This window comes from Jaculus jaculus, chromosome 16 (assembly GCF_020740685.1).
Source record: "Jaculus jaculus isolate mJacJac1 chromosome 16, mJacJac1.mat.Y.cur, whole genome shotgun sequence".
NCBI classification, from domain to species: Eukaryota; Metazoa; Chordata; class Mammalia; order Rodentia; family Dipodidae; genus Jaculus; species Jaculus jaculus.
In genome coordinates this window covers 27,906,652-27,927,022 of record NC_059117.1, presented here as the reverse complement: position 1 = coordinate 27,927,022, position 20,371 = coordinate 27,906,652, and the positions used below count along the sequence as shown (strand labels likewise).

At 35.4% G+C, this 20,371-nt stretch overlaps 1 protein-coding gene across 8 annotated transcripts in view; it reads left to right on the top strand.

The window, feature by feature from the left end:
• Positions 1–20,371, top strand: part of Dgkb (diacylglycerol kinase beta) — a 690,706-nt gene that overhangs the window by 246,831 nt on the left and 423,504 nt on the right. For all 8 annotated transcript variants that reach the window (XM_045135964.1, XM_045135963.1, XM_045135965.1 and 5 more), the window contains 2 exons: positions 2,224–2,340; positions 14,349–14,422. In XM_045135964.1, coding sequence (XP_044991899.1) covers positions 2,224–2,340; positions 14,349–14,422 — 191 coding nt within the window. The remainder of the gene's footprint in view (positions 1–2,223; positions 2,341–14,348; positions 14,423–20,371) is intronic.

The window sequence follows — 20,371 nt, the reverse complement described above, 5'->3', positions numbered from 1 at the left end:
TCCTCTTATGCACTGCAGTGTTAGAAACTGTGGGTAAAATTGTAATTTGCAAGCTTACAAAAAACATTTTCTTTAAAAATGAATATTTTGCCTAAAATTATACTGATATGAAAGCAAAACATTTTTCAAAAACTTGAAAAACAGGAAACCTATTATGCCATCTTTTTATCCCACCACATACAAAATATATTCACTTCTTTTGCATCCTCAATTGCAAGTTAAAATAAATGCACTGATTGGTATTTATTTTGGCCCAAGAAATTTTCTGATGCTTCTAACCCCAATATATATAACATTTAAGGTTACACAACAATATATTCCTAAATTAAAAATCAATAAAGCAAAATGCTATTCTTAGAAGCAGCTGGAGGGAGAAGAAACAAAATATGTGGCAACAAAGCTCCCACAATCAGACATTGCTAATCAATCAGGATGATTGATTTTTTTATATCAAAAATAGATACAACCAAAGAATCCTGGACACAATGCTTACAGCAGTTTTTTTTAAATGTTATTTTAAAGATTAGATGTTATCTTATTATTTATTCTGAATTTTGTCTCTCACTGATCAAAATCTGACATAGATAAGTAAACCAAACTTTGATTAAAATAGGGAAGACTGACCTTAAAAAAATCAAATCTTTACCACTTCAGGTTGCAATAATTGGTATGAAAAAGAGGCTAACAGGAATATACAAATATATATGATATGTGACATTAGACCTGCTGGCAACACCAAGCCTCCAAATTATACAGAGCAAATTTTCTATATGAGTGTGAAATGACTACAATAGCCTTGAATTAATAACATGATTGTCATCAAGGAACATTAAAAGGACATTAGAGCTGGACTAGAGAGAGGGAAATTGAAAGCAAGTGAATAATTCACCACAGGTTGACACAGGTGGAAAAATAGTTCTACGCTAGGTGTGGCTTACGATAATCTTGGCTTATAATTAAAAAAAAAAAAGAGGCAGGAGCTGGAGAGAAGGCTTAGTGGTTAAGTGCTTGCCTGTGAAGCCTAAGGACCCCAGTTCAAGGCTCGATTCCCCAGGACCCACATGAGCCAGATGCACAAGGGGGCGCACGCGTCTGGAGTTCGTTTGCAGTGGCTGGAGGCCCTGGCGCGCCCATTCTCTCTCTCTATCTCTGTCTCTTTCTCTCTGTCTGTCACTCTAAAATAAATAAAATAACAACAATTTTTTTTTTAAAGGCAGTGCTTGCTTAAATCATGTAATGATGGAGTTCGTGAGGGAGTTACTCAAGATTTTTTAAGTGTTCTCAGCTCACATTTGGGTAGATAGAAAGGCTACTTGTATATAGGCACTGAGTTTCAGGAATTAAATGTGCATTTTAAATACTCATTTATACATCTTCACAACATTGAAATTGGATGCCTTTGGAGAGAATGGGATCACCTTGTGAGAAATTGTAGGTGATAAAGAAGAGAGGCCCAAGGAAGAGGCCATAGGGCCAATTAAGGCTGGCAGTGGCCGGAGCAAAGTGCAGGGGGAAAGGAGATGAGAGAGAAGGGAGGCGAGCGTTCGAGAAGCACCCATGCCATCACACTGTCAACAGCTGCTCCTGCAGATGGAGAAGATCAAACCTCTGCAGTGTGTCCATGGGAAGCCTATGGAGGGTGTGATTTCAATCTGAGGACTGCAGATGAAAGCTGATGAGTTTAAGTCAAAGAAAGAATGTAGAGAGGCAGAAGAGGACAGAAGTATACAACAATTGCTATTTTTGACTGTGGAAAACAAAGGCATTAGGTGGGGGAAGGACAGAATTTTTTTTTACTTCATGCCTTCTTAGGTGCAAATAAAACCTCTTATATGCATCACTGAACTAGAAACCCTATGTGCATTTAGAAGCTTTGTTTATGCAGTCAGCATCAAATTCATTAAATTGGAACCAATTTCTATTTATCCAGCTTTTGTGAGATTATCCAGTTCTAGCAGTCTAGTCTATAAATACTTGTGGTAAAGACTCATGATTGGTCACCTAGGGGTAACTGCAGTTTGGCTTTTACATAGTTTCCGTAACCGGCATTTTGGTTAGGCAACTATCCTATATATTGAGCCACTTGAAAACAACCACCTTTGTACCACTCAGCATGAACTCCTAATTAGTAAACTGGGCCCCAAATTTCTAGCTTCTCTTTCTAGTAAAATATTTATCTTGTTTTAAATTTTTAAAATGCTTTTGTAAACAATTATTCAACAGGAAAGACAGTCAACAGCGAAAAAGGAAAAGGGCAGCTCTCAGCAGCCAAACAAAGCGCCTGACAGGAATAAGATGCAAAGAGCGAACTCCGTTACCGTGGACGGACAAGGCTTGCAGGTTTGCACTGTTTTCTTCTTTATGAGTGTGTGTGTGTGTGTGTGTGTGTGTGTGTGTGTGTGTGTGTGTGGTGTGGACATGTTTGTATGTATCAGGGTGCACGAGCGTGTATAGGTATACATTCACATGTGTGCACAGGGGTGTGGATGCCAATACCAGGTGCTTTCCTCAGCTTTCTACCCCTTATTTTTTGAGACAGGGTTTATCATTGAATCACAAGCTCACTGATTCAGGTAGGCAAGCTAGCCTTCAAGTCCTGGGCATCTCCTGTCTCATCTTCCCAGTGTTGCTATCACAGATGCCCACCACTATGGCAGACGGCTTTGTGGGTGCTGGGCATCCCAGCTCAGTCCTTCCTGCTTAGGCTATGTTGATCATTTTCCTAGGCCTCGCAGGTATTGTATGTGTGTATGTGTGTGTGTGCGCGTGTGTGTGTATTAAATCCAAATTATAGCAGCTTTCGTATTTGCTACATTTGTACTCTGAGAAGGACATATGCTCAGTTATTAACACATTTATTTAACGTTGATAATATCTCAGTAGACTGTTCAGAATGAGCATTATTAATTTATCAAAATGTCAATCTGATATTTGATTGACAGAATGGCATTCTGGTTAGATTAATCATTGATATGTGATCCACATATAAGTTAAAATTGGCAAAAGCCGCCCATCGATCTGAAAAATTTTTGAAAATTACTACCAGTATACACACTGGTTGTGTACATACGAGACATTTACAGCTTTTACATCACTGTCCAGTTATAATCACAAACACACACACGCACAAACACACACATATATCCATCCACAATATGTACCTGATTTTGGAGAGTAATTTTGATTGTAAAGTTTTGTCTTTTAGGAAAGGAAAATTATTCCCCCTATTTATATGGACACTTTTCTTCCTAAGTGAATAATAAAATATGAAGCATTTATTGTAGTTTTCCCATATTTTTCTCATTTTTACCTAAAACTGAAATAACATATATGGTGTAAGAGAACACAAGCGACTGAAAAACTTTTCAGAAAGCTATGATCACATTTCTGTTCACTTGCATGATAAGACACGTGAGGGAATGATATATTGAATTCAGTCTACTCATTGTATTTCTAGTTCTAGCATGAACAAAATAAAATCAACATATAGAATTGTGGAACTAATTTTTAATTTTTATTTCTTTTTTCAACTGTTTGTCTTTCCTTAAAAGTATGCTGCAATTTTCAGGATGTGCAAGGAATCTACTAGCCACACATATGACTATGTCACAGTTTTACTTTCAGTGCATATCATATAAACGTATATTATTTTAATTTTTTAATGATTATGTCTTTTATTTTGTATCATTTTATCTGCAGTACTGTGCGTTATCTTTCTTATTCTCTAATTGACAAGTGCAATTAATGGTACCTGGCACATACCTAATGATTGTTTTTTTTATTGCTGAAATTTTAATAATAATTGTTTCGATCTTGATTATGAGATAACTCTTTTCAATGTCATAAAACATATTACAAATAGAATCTCTTACATGAGTTTTTTAAAACATCTTATTTATTTATTCATTTAATCTGTGAGAGAGAACGAGACAGAGAGAAAGAGGGAATGGGCACACCAGGGCCTCTAGCTACTACATACAAACTCCAGACACATGTGCCTTCCTGTGCATCTGGCTTATGTGGGTCCTGGGGAATCAAACTCTGGTCCTTAGGCTTCGCAGGACAATGCTGTAACTGCTAAGCCATTTCCCCAATTGTCTCTTACATGAATTGTTAAAGTCCATTATAAAAAGAGACAATTTTGCATCATAAGGTTATTATATTTATGAACATACAATTCAGTTATACAATACTGTCAGGATGTCATTTTTGGACACCACTCCCATATTTAGCAATCCTTTCATATCTTTCAAGTTTGAAATATATCTAAAATTTTGATAGTGAAAATTTTTGCTATAAGATCTTAGACATTTTATTGAAAATAATATATGAATTTAATATCTCAATTACACATATCAACTGCATTAAGATTACTAGACATTCTGGGTTACTACAGTGAAATTAGTGAAAGAGAAGCCTAAATTGGAAAGCCAAGTGTAGTTAACATGTGCTTAGGTGGATATTTCTCAGGAGTCAGAAGCAGATATCATTTGTTAGTTCTTATTATACACTAAACACTATTTTACACAAATTGGCTTAATTCCCTCAATACATGATGCCAGTGCCATCATTATTGTTGCTGTTGGTAAAAGTATTACATTGGTGCTCAGATGTAAGGAAAGTTCCTCACACTCATGTCATTAGCCAGCTAAACTTCCCAGCAGGCAAATGCAGATGTCAACCCAAGCCAAAAAGTCCATAAATATAGAAAACTGTAATTACAATCACAGGCTTTTGCTTTGTATTAATTGTCAAGTTAACATGAGCACAGATTATCATATCAAGATATTGCATATTGAATTAGATCCTCATAAACACTCATTTAGTTTTGTAAAGAGATAAAAGAAGAAATTCTTTAACACTTATTTTACACATGCTGGAATTTGTAGCTAGTTATCAATTTTGAAATAGTACAATGTAGTTTCTTATTTGGAAAGCAAAAGAAAATCTTCCAGATATTAATTTTCTAAAAGCTTTAACAATATATATCTCACGAAAAAGCATTGAGTTGCAACCCAGTTTGCATATAATGCAGTGACAGAAGAGGTCTCCCCTGCCTAAAGAAGACTATTAATCATAGTTAAGCACATTCATCTTGCTTCTTTCCAGCTAACCAGTATAATGATCAGGATTATTATTCCTAATTAGAGGAAGTAATAGATCATGTGTAACCTTAGGATGAGTCTCATTAATTAACCCGAGTCCTAGGGGACTTCAAATAGCAGTGGCTAAGCACTCTGTCTTTGTCATTGCTCACACCAGAGGTTTACTCTTAACACATATTATCAAATATAAGGTAATGAAAACTACAAACTTTAACATGCAAGAGATAAAATAGTACAGTTGATTATCTCATGTGTGAAACAATAAGGAAAAAAGAGCACAATTGTTAAATATTGTTATGTTGTAATTGTCTTTCACCTAAATATTATTTGAAATTTCTGAAAAAAAAGTGTTATTGAAGAATCTAGTTTTTAAAATATATCATTATTATTTATTTGAAAGACTAACAAAGGAACGGAAAAGGAGATAAGTGAGAGGGAGAGAGAGAGAGACACCAAGACCTCTTGTCATTGCAAATGGTCTATAAACACGTGTACTACTTTGTGCATCTTTTTAAAAATTTTCATTTATGTGTGTGTGTACCAGGCAATTAAACCTAGGCTAGCCAGCTTCGCAAGCAAGCACTTCTAAATGTGAGCCATTTCCCATGTCTGAAGAGTGTTGTCTGTATACTTTAATCCAAGAGGGAAAAATCTATATCAAATTAAGGGCTGAAGAGATGGATTATCCTTTGAATTGCTTCCCTGTGAAGCCTAAGGACCTAAGTTTGATTCCTAAGAACATGTAACCAGATGAACAAGGTGGCACATGCTTCTGGAAATAATTTGCTGTGGCTAGTGCCAATTCTCTCTCTCTCTTTCTCTCTCTCTCTCCCCCTCTCCCTCTCATTTATTAAATAAAGTAAATAAAGTATAAAATATATTAAAATTGAACTGTTGTCATCTACACAATAGCTTTCCCCTATTTTCTGTCTAAATTCCTCCTTTCCTTCTATTTTAATCAAAAATCTGTTAGCCAAAATATGTATCTATGTATTTTGCATAATTGTTTAGTATGTATATAACCCAATTTCCTATTCATCATAGAAAAATGATGCCTTAAATCCTGTTGAGTCTTCTGTAATCATCTCATCATCACCATTCTGTCTTTGTGTTTAAGGGAAGTTATTGATCTAGAGTTTTCAGAACTACAAATTTTCTATTGAGACTGTTTTTCCAGATACATACTTTGATGATAAATAGCATGCAAATTGCAAAACTATAGAAAAATATTATAGCTAAAGAAGGTGATATGTAGGTAAATCATTAATATTGGTTAGATGGTAGGCCATTTAAAGTTATTGGGAATGGGCCACTTAATGTGCGAAGATAAGTGTGCATGTGGCAATCTGAGCAAGTACATGTTTGGACTAGGACACAAAGATGTAGAAGAGAACACTTTAGAGTATTGGCCAAAACCAGGAATTCTAAGTTTTGGTAGCTTGCATGGCTTTGCAATACAGCTTTAGATCGGGTATAGTGATATATCCGGAGGTGTTTCCTTCCCTAGGGACTGCATGGGTGCTTTGACTTTAGCTGTGATTAGCATGAGACAACTGGGAGAAGCTTAAGGAGAAGTGTGATATGTCTTGAAATACGGTTTAGAAAGTTCATTCTGGCTAAGCCTAGTTTGCTGGAGAATCAAGTAAGATGAATGGCGGCTCTTATCATAGAGCCTTGGTGACAGGAACATTTTTGAGAACAGAATACAAGTGATAAGGAGACAGACTGAAGGAAGAGTTGGTATGAAGAGTCACAGCCACACAAAAGTCCCATGTGCTGAGAGTATGGAGTTGATATTAACTGAAATAGTGGAGACTGTTGAATATGGTGAGAGGAGCAATTCCTTAAGTTATTCAACATCTTAGGTGAGATGTTGAGTAGGCAAGTCAATATGCGAACATAGAGTTCAGGAATTGTCTGCATATAAATGTTGGAACAGATGCATATTGATGCTACTTTAAAACCTTCTGATGAATGAGATAACTGCAGGGAAGAATGCACGCAGGGAGGTATTGTTCCAATGCGTCTAAAGCACATCTTATGCCAGTCATTCTCCTTAAATTAACCATATTCAACTTTTCCTTTTTGTGAATAAGTGAGTTAATATGCTATGCTATGTTTGGTATAGAGAAGAGTCTCTTTTTATTCATCTACCTTTACTGGTTTGAGAAGATGAAGAGTCCAGTAGAGGTCCCTCAAGTGCAAAGGTAGGGTACTGAAAGACTAAGAGCAGGCCCAAAGTGTTTCCTGGCTTTAAAAAGATAAATTTGATTTCCCTCTTTTTTACATATATGTCAACTTGTGATTATCTCAAATGCTGTATGACTGTCTACTTCCAAGAGTGAATACTTCTAAGCAAATAGAATTTTATATAGTTCTGGTTTGTCATTCAAATCTTATCATTATGTGTCCAATATTTTTGGATGGCATGTGTTAGTCTTCAGAATAAGTTGCCTTATTTGAAATTGTTATGGGAAAGCAAGATTTTTAACTTCAGTATGTTAAAGAATAGATTAAATGTGCTACCAAAGAGAAGTAAAATATCGACTCATATTTATTATGCTGTCCTCAAATCCATTGTTTTACCAATTGTCCTGGCAATTCATTTTTTAAAAACAGCTAGTCCAAGATTTAACTTTCTGAGTTTTGTAACTGTACTAAGTATATTCAAGGGAATGTTTCTTGTGGGTAGGCAATGCTAAAATAATTTAAATTGAAAAAAATATAATTTGGGAAATTGACTTTCATATGGTTCAGGAAAAAAATCCATGTATAGACCTTGCACATTTTCTATCACTGTGAAATTAGTTTAAAATATAAAAGGGGGCTGGTAAGATGGCTTAATGGTTAAGGCACTTGCCTGTGAAGCCTAAGCACCCAGATTCAATTCCTTACTACCCATGTTAGTCAGATGCACAGGGTGTCACATGCATCTGGAGTTTGTGTTCTGTAGCTAAAGGACCTGGCATGGCCACGCCACCCTTGCCTCTGCTTTGGTTTCAAATAAATAAAATTAATACAATATAAATTTTAAAAATTACTCTATTTAAAAAAATATATACAATTTTAATTCCTTATTCATCAACATTAATTACACTTATCCATATAAAGAACATATTAAGAACAACTGTTTATGCAGGCTAGGGAGATGGCTTAGCAGTTAAGCACTTGTCTGTGAAGCCTAAAGACCCCAGATCGAGGGTCAATTCCCCAGGACCCATGTTAGCCAGATGCAGGCACACACATCTGGAGTTTGTTTGCAGTGGCTGGAGGCCTTGGTGCACCCATTCCCCCCCCCCAGCCTCTTTTTCTCTCTGTCGCTCTCAAACAAATCATAAAAAAACAAAAACAAATTTAAAAATCTGTATGTGTTTCACTCACTAGATGTAAGATACAGTGGAAACAAGCAGTGTCCTTGGCATTCTGTGCAGAAGTTGCTTTTATCCATTGACTGTTTTTGAAAACTAGGATCTCGAATCAAGTCAGTTGAATTAAGAAACTGATTTAGAACATCAAAGTATATATGTATTTTTAAAAGATTGACTTAAGAATAAGTATGTCCATAATCAAGTCGGACAGTATTACAATGTAAGATAAAGTGGAAGCAACACAAGGGCTTTGCTATCAAGTTTTTAATTGTTCTTTCCCAAGGGACTAAGTTTATTAATAAGTCTGAAGAATAATGAAGTATTTCTCCATGCCAGTTCCATCTGCATCCAGCTATGAGCCCCTGTGAGACTTGCCTTTCTTTCACATCAATTACATTTAGGTTGCAGAATATGTGAGACAACCAAAATAAGAACAAAGCCCTAAACTGTGCCATAGACAAGATTGCCATCAGTGTGTCTCTCATTTAAATGAAGTACAAAGGTGACAGAACCTCCAGGGCAGCTCCCCATTTGCATCAGGACTGGTGCTCAGTCTGAGGCATCTTCAAGGTCACCTTATGATTAAAGATGGCTACTGGCCCTCCTTATTCATAAATCCATTGGTTCAGGAAGAAGGTTATTTCTGTCTTCAATTTGAAGAGCATACGTTGAGCTTCAGTGGACCACTTCTCTATTTGCTTCTCTGGACTTCAGTCATAAGACACCACAAACTATGCATCTTATATCAGATACATATCTCTCACTGTTCTACAGGTTAGCATGTCCAAGACCATAGCAAAGATGGGCAGGTTGACTGAATATTCACTTCTTTTGGTATTTAGGCAAAAACAAGCTCACTGTGTGTGCTCATGTGTCCTTTCTATGTGACTGTGTTTGGCATCCAGTCAGAGTAACATTCAATGTATTTCACCAGACTAGACATAAATAAACTCTTCCTTTTTCTATATATTTATTTCTCCTACTACCAGCCAAAATATCAGAATTTCTTAAAACACTTGAGAAGATACACACACAAGCACACACACACACACACACATATACAAAGTATATGAATGTATGCATATGTATATGCATATATAAATATATTTTTATATAAACACACATATATGCTTATATGCATATATGTGTATAAATACATAGACACACACATACATTCTGTAGCCATAAAAAGCCACTAAAGTGTAGATATGGTGAGAAAGGTGACTTTGTTCTTGTTTTTCCCTGACTCCGGGAAAAAGAAAATTGGTAATTAGGAGGCTATGATACCATGACATCACTGCTCACAAGAGACTATTTCCGAGCTCAGTAGGTATTTATTTTTAACTTGTTGGATGTGGCAATGAACACACTATACTGAAGGTAGTTGGCTCTCATATCGAAGAATTCTGTGCTTCACACCCAGATTTTCTCAGCTAGATGGGCCTTCTTTTTATAGTATCGGAGGTTAGCACAATTTTAAAGATGTTTCAATGAGTATAGAAAAGCATGCCAGGTTTTCCTAGAAGTTAACATGTCTTATATAACACCTTTACAGGGTCTCATAACTCCAGAGCCTCAGTAGCACTGATAATTAACAAGTATCTTCCCTTGAATGTACTTCACATTAGGTGTTATAAGATTATATAGGTCAACTGTATGTTAATGTCTTTATCATAGGCACATGGATGGGTCCATGGTGTATTATAACTGACATGAATTATTGTATATTACTTGTTTCATAAGTTTGATGTGTGAAAGGGGATGTGGGTGATAAGGATTCTAACCACTTATTGTTTTGTATACCCAACCTAGATATTTAACCTTGTCACCTGGGTAAGGCTGTCAATTTTCTCATTTATTCTCATTTTCTTCCTATCTTTCTTTTGATTTGTTTCTCTTTGATTTGACCCCTAAAAGGATCTAGTACTTTTGTGTTGTATTTTTCAGTATGTTATGGATTACAATCTATTCCAGGAGGATATTTATTTGTTCATAACTGTAAAGAATTTAAAACACAATTGTTAGGGACCTTTTTTGATAACTTATAGAGATGCCTATAAATGTATCAATAAATATTTCTAAAAGTCATTTCAAAACGTCTTTCAAAGTAATTAAATATTGGACTCAGTGTGAATGCATATATGAGAATGATGAGCTGAATGGCATATTTGAAAAGAAAAAAAAATATTATTCTAATGAATATTTGGATTCTGATTTACTACATTGCTCAAAAACCTTAATTTATCCAGATATTATTTCCTCTAAAAACACAGAATTGCAATTCAAGTTAAGCTTAAAGGCCAGGTGTGGTGGTGCATGCCTTTGATCTCTAGACTTGGGGGGTAGGAGTAGGAGGATTGGCATGAGTTCAAGGCCACCTTGCGACTCCATGTTGAATTCCAGGTCACGCTGGGCTAGAGCAAAACCCTACCTCAAAAAAAAAAAAAAACAAACAAACAAACAAACAAAAAAACCCAATAAGCTTAAAATAAACTAAAATATAGGCATTTTAGCATTTACCAATACAAAAATTTAGGAATTCCACTTTTTTGCAAGGAAGAACATTAAAGAAATTTGCATGCCTGTCTTAAGATATACTTTGAGTGTTATCTCACCCTAGTTTTGTTTGTTTGTTTGTTTGTTTGTTTGTAGTCAGTGAATATAGTCAAGTTGGTACCATTGTTAACCTCCTCCCAGTCCTCCCTCTTCCACAGGAACCCTCCTTGTTGGGGTACATGGGACATGGATTGTGGGGTTAGCCTTTAGTTTGGGGTAGGAGGAAATGTCTCTGGGTGTCATGACCCAACCTGTGTGTGGCTCTCACATTCTTCCCACCTCCTCTTTTGCAAATTTTCCTGAGCCTTGATGGGTGCATTTTAGGTCTGCTTTTGTGTTGAGATCTTGAGTGCCTCTGTGTCTCTAGACATCTGGTTTGGTAAGGGTTGATTGTTCTTTGTGTCTATCTCCTTCGCCATTGTGCTGGTTCCTGGTTCACCAAGAAAACAGCATTCTTGCATGTTTCCCCAATTGTTCTTAGGGTCAGCTAGGGCCATTTTGAGGTATGATGAGGGGTTCTCTCCTTAGGATCTGCGTCCTTCTGAAAAAGAGAAGCAGATTCTCCAACATCGAGTAAAGTTAGCACCAAATAAATGTGATAACCATTATTTTTTAGAAAGAGTTTAATGGAGAGCAGGCTCATTTTTGGATATGGTTCTGACTTGTTTCCCAGCTCCAGCTATGGGTTCCATTCTACTGAGCAGATCAGTTTGCCAAATTGAGAGCAGTTGGTTTTCCTCCATGGCTATGTGCCACTATTGCACTTGTATGAGCATCACATCAGGGTGTTTGCTAAGCAGGTTAGACCATTGTTACTTGGATAGATATTAGTCATTTTCTCCCAGTGGCTCATGTAGCACCTTCCAGTACTAGACATGCTGTCTGGGGACTGACTCTTTTCCAGCTTCCATACATGTCACTCCATGTTATGTGCCAACAGTGAATGGTGTCTTCAGCAATAGGGTCTTACCACTAACCTATGGTGGGCCATCAAGCACTCTGATGTAAATCTGTCTTCTTTTGGGAAACCTTGTAAGTCTTTCTGATCAAAAGCTCACTGTGGATGCTATCCACCTACTGGTACTGGGAATTAATTACAGGTCAGTGCCCAAGAAGAGAAGGAAAAAAAAGATAAGTTATATAAAAGAGATAGAGAGATGAGAGACAAGAGAAAGAAAGAGAGAGAGAGAACAGAAACAGGAGGAGATACAGGTCAGTTTTCATCATACCCCCTCCTGGACCTTGTGAATCTGGTGGTTCCACTAAGGGCCTGGTGGATATTCAACTATTTGGTCTATCTTTTAGGATATCGAGTTTTATGGGACCAATGTCCTTTGGTTCCATTTTGTGTCTCCCACCCCCTCCCTTACCCTCACCTCCCTCCCCACCCTCCCTATTGAGTGGTCCTCCAGATGCTTTCTAGGTATGTCAGCAGTTTGGGTAGATTCAGATAAGGAGCCATAGATAAGTGAGACTATGTGAGAATTATCTCTCTGTGATTGGGTGAGTTTGCTGAGAATGGTCTGTTCCAGGTTCGACCATTTTTCTTCAAATTCCGTTGTGTTGTTTTTCCATACTTCTGTGTAGAATTTTAATGGCTAAAAGTGGAACCCATTATAGGCTGGCAAAACAAGGCTTAAGGGAGTGGGTACATGATGCACATCAACTGATTGAGCACATACGGTACCAGAGAGAACTGGGAAGTTGCTGCATTCATTGGAACAGCTCTCCTTTCACCAGCTGATGTAGAGGCAAATTAGGGAGAAGAACCTTCAAAATCATTATTAGGAGAAATAAAATACAGACACACTCAATGCTAGACTATAATGAGGACAAGTTGGAGAAGAGTAAAAAAAAAAATAAAGAATATCTTATTCAACCTTCTCATTTAGCTAATATAAAGATTTTAACATTTATCTCTTGCCCATATTCATTACAAAAATGGCATTTCACTTAAGATGTGGTCGAAGAGATTATTTTAAGTTATATTATTAAATAAGACAGAAAGAAAGGGCACGGTTTGGTGAAATTATTGTTTTCAATTGTCTCATTAAATATTTAAGGAACCTTTCTAGGAGAAAAACGGAGTAATAACACTGCAGAAGAGAACACTGAATATATGTTCAAAGTCAGGTTTATTGGAAGCTTCGTACAAAGGTCCAGTGGTGTGTATGTGTGTGTGCTTGTGTGTGTGTCTGTGTGTGTGTTTTCAGATATACACACATATGAATGTGTGCATACATATTGCCTCTTATAAGTAAAAGTGTTCCTCTCCAGTATACTTTCAGTTTTAACTTTTAACCTTTTAACTTCGAACTTATGTAAAATAAAAGAGTGCAATCACATCTTCAGGATCATTTCTCTCCCTGGCAATTTGAACATGTATTTTTTTCATTTGCTTGTTTTTCATACATTTATCACTATACTATGAACTTTATTAGGACAGGACCTTTTCCTTGATCCACAGAGATGTAAGTAATGATTTTTAAAATATACCACATGCAGTTAAGGACAGAATCCATTGCTCCTCAGTGAAGAGTCTAGAAATTAGTTGACGATTACTTAGAAAATAAACTTGATTCAGTGGCACTCTATTTATTATCCAGGAAATTATGGTGTTAAAAAAAAAAGACTGTGGGGCTGGAGACATGGGTTAGTGGTTAAGATGCTCGCTCGCAAAGCCAAAGGACCTAGGTTCAATTCCCCAGTACCCACATAAAGCCAGAGACATACATCTGGAGTTCGTTAACAGTGGCTGTAGGCCATGGCATGTCAATTCTTCCCCCTCCCTCTCTCTTCCTCTCTGCCTCTTTCTCTCTCAAATAGCTAAATAAAATCTTAAAAAAAAAATTACAAAGACCATGAAGAGATTTTCAGCCCAAAGGAATCTCAAGATATTTTACAGAGTACATTATTCACCAGTGATGGGGAGATGGATTTTACTTAGATTCTCAGCTCTATTAGGGGAACTCTTTAATTTATATATAGTGGTCTTTTTCTTTTCCTTTGTTTCTAATCCTATTTTTCCCTCTCAAATTTTTCTCTTCTAGATATCTTATTGATTGTACCACAAAATTTAATTTTAATTTTTAAGTCAGAACTATTCAAATGCTGCTCTTTTCCCAGTGGTGCTCCTCCTAACCTTCAGCTAGAGAACATACCTATCTGTACAAAGTCAAGGTTCCTGCTGATACACTTTGCAGTAAGGAGCACTCATAATCTGGAATTTGTGAAGTCGTTTTCCTACACTGGAGAGAACAAAGTTTATTTTTCATACTCCAACTGACTGATTCGACTCCCTTTCCTACTTCTCTTCTAGATCACTCCTGTTCCTGGCACTCATCCACTTCTTGTTTTTGTGAACCCCAAAAGTGGTGGGAAACAAGGAGAACGGTATGCTTTTAAATATTATGTTTATTTCCTCTATTATAAGTATAAAATATAAGCTCGGTTTTTGATGTACAATATTTAAATGCCTGCTCTGATTAGTAATTTTAGTTATGGTAGTGTGTACATATAATATCCAGTTATTAAACATTTTTTGATTTTTTTTTGTTTGTTTTGTCAAGGTAGGATCTCACTCTAGTCCAGGCTGACCTGGAATTCACTATGTAGTCTCAGGGTGGCCTTCAATTTGCAGTTATTCTCCTACCTCTGCCTCCAGAGTGCTGGGATTGAAGACTTGCCACCACCATGCCCAACTAAATTATTTTTTATATTTGTAATTTCAATGTAATGGATTTTGTAAGTATATTTATTATCATAGTTCATGTATCTGCATTTCCTTTTCCCCACATATATCCCGTAGTCTTAAGCAAGGAGTATTTATGTACAGGATGGCTTCATAAATATTGTAGGATAGAAATTGGTTCTCTAAGCAATCAACAAGTTGACTTTAGGTAAATCACAACCATTACCAAGAAACAGAATTTATAACCATTCCAGTCAAAATATATTATGGTGATATTATTACCTGTGACTTTTGAAACTACCTGACACCATATTCTCTATAGAAACACAGTATATTAATCTGAATAATAATGTTACATTATTCACTATTTCAGTAATGTTTTGCTGAAAGCGCAAATTTCAGTTTTATAAAGAAGTAATGATTACATCATGATATTTAACAGAAGCACAAAATCACTCCACTGAAGAATGAACTTAATGTCCTAGTAAAGATAACAGTTATAAAACACAATGTACTGGTATGATCCTTATTGTCTTAAAATGTCTTTATTTTACTTCAAAGCAAACAAAACAGTAGAATCTTATTCAAAAATTATGACTATAATTTAAATTTTCCTTATGGCTTAATAAATAATAAAGTAGAAACATTTTATCAATAAGAGAATTTTGAGAAGTAATTTGTTTTGCTATCATTTAATATTTGAGTCATTGAAATCAAATGCAATTTATTATTTATATCATCATTAAGATACTAGAAGATATTATTTATGAACAAAAAGGAAACTTTTATCAACAGTTTGCTGTGTTTTGCTCTGTGGAGCATGATATCCTTTTAAATGATAATATTTTAAATTTTCATCATGATTCATTAGGGAATAGACTCACTCATGAAACTACATAGTAGTATTAAATAATAATATTAATATTTTATCCCATATGGAGAAGATACTATTGTATCTTTATTTCATAAATAATAAAAACATCAAAAATGAACACATGAAAGATGTATTATATGATACAATACAGTTATCTATTATATAGTATTTAAATCAATTTAAACACATCTCTAATGTTTCTTATTTCCTTATGGTGAAAAGTAGAAAAAATATTCTATTATTTAGAAGTAGCCTTTATTATTTATTGCCACTCTACTGAGCACTAGCTCACCAGAACTTCTTTCTCCCCTCTAACTGTAACGTAGAGCCCTTTGATCCACTTTTCCACAGCCACTTTCTCTTCCTACTAATTACAGACTCTGATACCTTCCAGTCCACTGTCACTATCTCTGACGTTAACTGTCTTTCTAGATTCCACAAGTAAGATCAAGCAGTGCATTTCTATCTGGGCTTGGCTTCATTTTGTTAACACAGTTAACTCTTATTCTATCCACGTGGTTACAAATAACAGGAAATCCATCATTTTAAGTCAGCATAATTTCCATTATGAATTGGCACCACATTGACTTTATCCACTCATCCGTTGATAGAAACTGGAGTAGTTTCTAGTTTTAGGTTTCTGTGAGTATTCCTGCAGTGAATGTGCATATTCTTCTTTGAAATACCGTTTTCAAGTTTTTTTGGATGTACATCCTTCAGTAAGTATAGTGGATCAAGTAGAAGTTCTGTTTTTTTTTTTTTTTTTGGTTGTTGTTGTTTGTTTGTTTGTTTTTAGGGAAATTGCTTACTATGTTAAAGCACTGGCTACACTAATTCCACTAGCAGCATCTAGTGTTTCTACTTTCTCCACAGCCTCACCAGTCCATTAGCTTTAGTCATTTTAATACAGGTTATTCTTACCATTGTGATGGGATGTCCCTTTGTAATTTTGATATTCATTTCCGTGAAGATTTGTAATGCTGAGAATTGTTTCATACATGTGCTGGCCATTTGTGCGTCATCTTCAGAGAAATGTTTGTTTAGACACATTTTCCATTTGTCATCAGGATTTTCCTTATTTTTGGAATTCTTGACATTCATTGATTTTTTTAACACTTTGTCAGATGAACTGTCTACCAATAGTCTCTCCCCTTCTAAAGGTTATTTATTGGCTCATTTTGCTGATCCCTTTGCTGTACTGAAACTTTTGAGTTTACTGTAACATCTTTCTTCCATATGGTCATATTAGTAGACATGGAAAGGCATTTGGTAAAGCTTAAATCTTTATATGGTAAATGAATAAATTTAATTTAGAAGGAATGTACCTCAGTGTAATAAAGATCATCTGTGATGAATTCCCTATTAAAATCAATCTAATTTAGTTATGCTAGCATCTACCTATAATATCCAGCCTTTAAGCTATTTTTATATTTGAAATTTTGATGTAATGGATTTTTGTTAGTGTTTTTATTATCTTAGTTTAGGTATCTGAATTGTATTTTCCCCATATATCTCCCCTAGTCTTAAGCAGAGAGTCTTCATGTAGAAGATGGTTTCATAAATATTTTAGAATGGAAATTGGTTCTCTAAGCAGTGAACAAGTTGACTTTAGGTAAATTATAAACATTACCAAGGAAAGTAATTTATATTCAGTCTATTCAGAATATATGGACAAATTTAATTTAGAAGGAAGGTACTTCAGCATAACAAAGCTCATTTGTGATGAATCCCCTATTGACATAATCTAAATGCAGAAAAGTTAATAGCTTTTCTCCAAAGATTTGAGATTGAACAAGCATGCTTACATCATCCATTTTGTTGCATGTAGTTCTAGAAGTCCTAGCCAGAGCAATCAGGCAAGAGAACAAAACAGAACATTCAAATGAGCACAGGAGAAGTCATAGACCCTTCTACATACAGTAAAAACAATTAATCAAAAATGTGACAATTGATAACTGAATTCAATGAATTGGCAGAAATAAATCACCATAAAATCAGCTGTCGTTGTAATGATATACGTGAAACGGAAATCCCAAGGTCACTTGATAGTACATGCCTGCTGTTGTAGTTACCTTCTCATTGCTGGACAAATATATGGACAGAGCAGCTTATGGGAGGAAAGGGTTTACTTCAGGCTTACATAATCCAGGGTAACAACCATCAGTGGGGGAAGAAGTTGACTCATTTCCACATGTCCATACAGAGAGAGATGCTACCAAATAGTCAGCAAGCATGAATAGCCAGAACCAAATTGGCTCTGAATGCAATTTAGGGCTGGACTACAAGATCTGCTTCCAGTGACATCTCTTTTAGCAGGCTGATGGAGAATCCAGTTGCAACCTTAATAAAAATACCTCAGGCTATGTGGGATATGCATTCACATTCAAACTATCAAATCTATAATCATAGTCATAAATATCAGAGACAGCAGCATTAAGCCAACCAAGGATGCACAGTGAGATTATTTATTAAAAAGAGAGAAAATATATAAAACTATATTAATCAAACAAATGAAAAAATCTCTCTACTGAAATTTATAAATCATTAATGAATGAAACTAGAAACAAAAATAGATCATCAGTCTTTATAGATTAGAATAATACTGCTTAAATATCCATACTATCATAGTCATTTAATGGATTTAATACAATGCCTATAAAAATACCAATGATACTCTATACAGGATTTGAAAAAAAATCTAAAATTAATCATTTATTTGGGCTCATCAGTCTCATCCATGTCTTTCTCTCTCAACACACACACACACACACACACACACACACACCCCTAAATACCTAATGGGATAAAAGAAGTTTATATTATACAATCCGAATTCAAAATAAGTTACAAAGCTATAATACTTAAATCAGCACAAAATTGTAATAGATATAGAATGCACACATAGCACAGTACAACAGAATAAAGAGCTTAAAAATCCATTTTTGTGCATAGAATTCTGAGTGTTTTCCTTTAAATAACTTTATTTCTTTTAAAGAAGATCATAATGATGATAATTATTTTTAATTGTAAAAGGGTACATAAGTGGCAAAAGAGAGTGAAATATTACTTCACTTGAGCAAATAATGGTATCTTAGAGGTAGAAGTAATAAGGGCAAATGTTAGAGAAAGGACAACCTTTTCAGTAACGGATTCTGGGATAATTGAAAATCCAGATGCTGAAAAATGAATAAGCTCTTTTTTTCCTTCTAACTCAGCAGTTATGAAAATACACTGAAAATAGATTAACTACTTAAATGTAAAACATGAAACTAGTGTAAGAATTCCTAATGAAAATGAATCAGAATATTAGAATCAACAAGGTTTTTTCTTTGCACAAGAACCCCCAAGCCACAGAAATCTAAACAAAATTATGATAAGTATCTTAAAGACAAAATTGATATGTTCCCCAAAGAAAGGACTAAAACTTAAATATGTTAAACTAAGAGAAATGATGTCTTATAGTAAAGAAGCACATTTTTAAAAGATTTTTATTTATTTATTTATTTGAGAGTGACAGAGAGATACAGAGGCAGATAGAGAGTGAGAGAGAGAATGGGTGCGCCAGGGCTTCCAGCCACTGCAAACGAACTCCAGACATGTGCGCCCCCTTGTGCATCTGGCTGACGTGGGTCCTGGGGAATCCAGCCTCGAACCGGGGTCCTTAGGCTTCACAGGCAAGCACTTAACTGCTACACCATCTCTCCAGCCAAAGAAGCATATTTTAAAGGAAAATATATTCCACTCAAGTTAATATAATATAAATTAGTTTAATATCTTTTCCCATTTTATTCAATACATAAGATCTCTAAATTAAAAAAAAAAAAGGCCCATAAAGGCACATTGAAGTCTTACGGTAATTAAACTTCATGAGGAGTGGTGAATTTGAATGCTTCTATATGCATACATACTTGTGCTTTGTATAGTGGCAATTAAAATGTAAATATGTTTTATACAAGCTCTGTTAAAAATGCAAACATAAATTTTCCCATATGTGGTATGCTCTATACAGGGATTTCATGCAATCATTTTTTAATGTGTTTTTTTTTAAAAAAATTTATATGATAGATTACTTACAAAGTGTCACATTTACTATGTATTCACACAGAGTTTTCCATGAGTCCAAAGTAGTGAATATTCTCACACCATTCATTCAAATAGCAGACTCTGCTAGGCCCCAGGGATATAAGGCAAGAGCCAGCCATGGGGTGGAATGAAGTACATCAGTAGATGTATTGCAGATTTACGTAATGAGTTTTAAAGTAGAAACAAAGTAAAGTTTCTATTGCACTTCAGAGGAGGAAAGATCGATCCATGAAAGCTTACAAATTCTCAAAGTAGCAGCTCTTGTAGTGGTAGTTGTTTTGCAGAAACATGTTCAGCAGGTGAATGAAACAGCGTGAAGGATTTGTGAAAGGGCATGGTGTCATCGAGGAAGATCTTATTAATGGAAAACATCTAAGGGGAAAGATAACAGATTAGCTGTGGTCATGTAGTATAAATATCTGTATGTTATTGTGTGACTGGTGACATACATGGTCCCTTTTATCACAAATCTCTGGTGACTGCTTTAGCAGCAGCAGCAAAAGCAGGGTATATTTCTATGAGTTTAGGGCAGCTGGTGAAGGAGTCAGTTTAAAGTCAGTTTAAGTAAGACACTGATTAGGATTTACAAAGTATGGCAGGGATTTCTGATAGACATGGGACAGTACTCCTAGAAAAAGTGTTCAAGGACCAGAAAAAAGAGAGAGAGAGAGAGAGAGAGAGAATGATTCTAGTG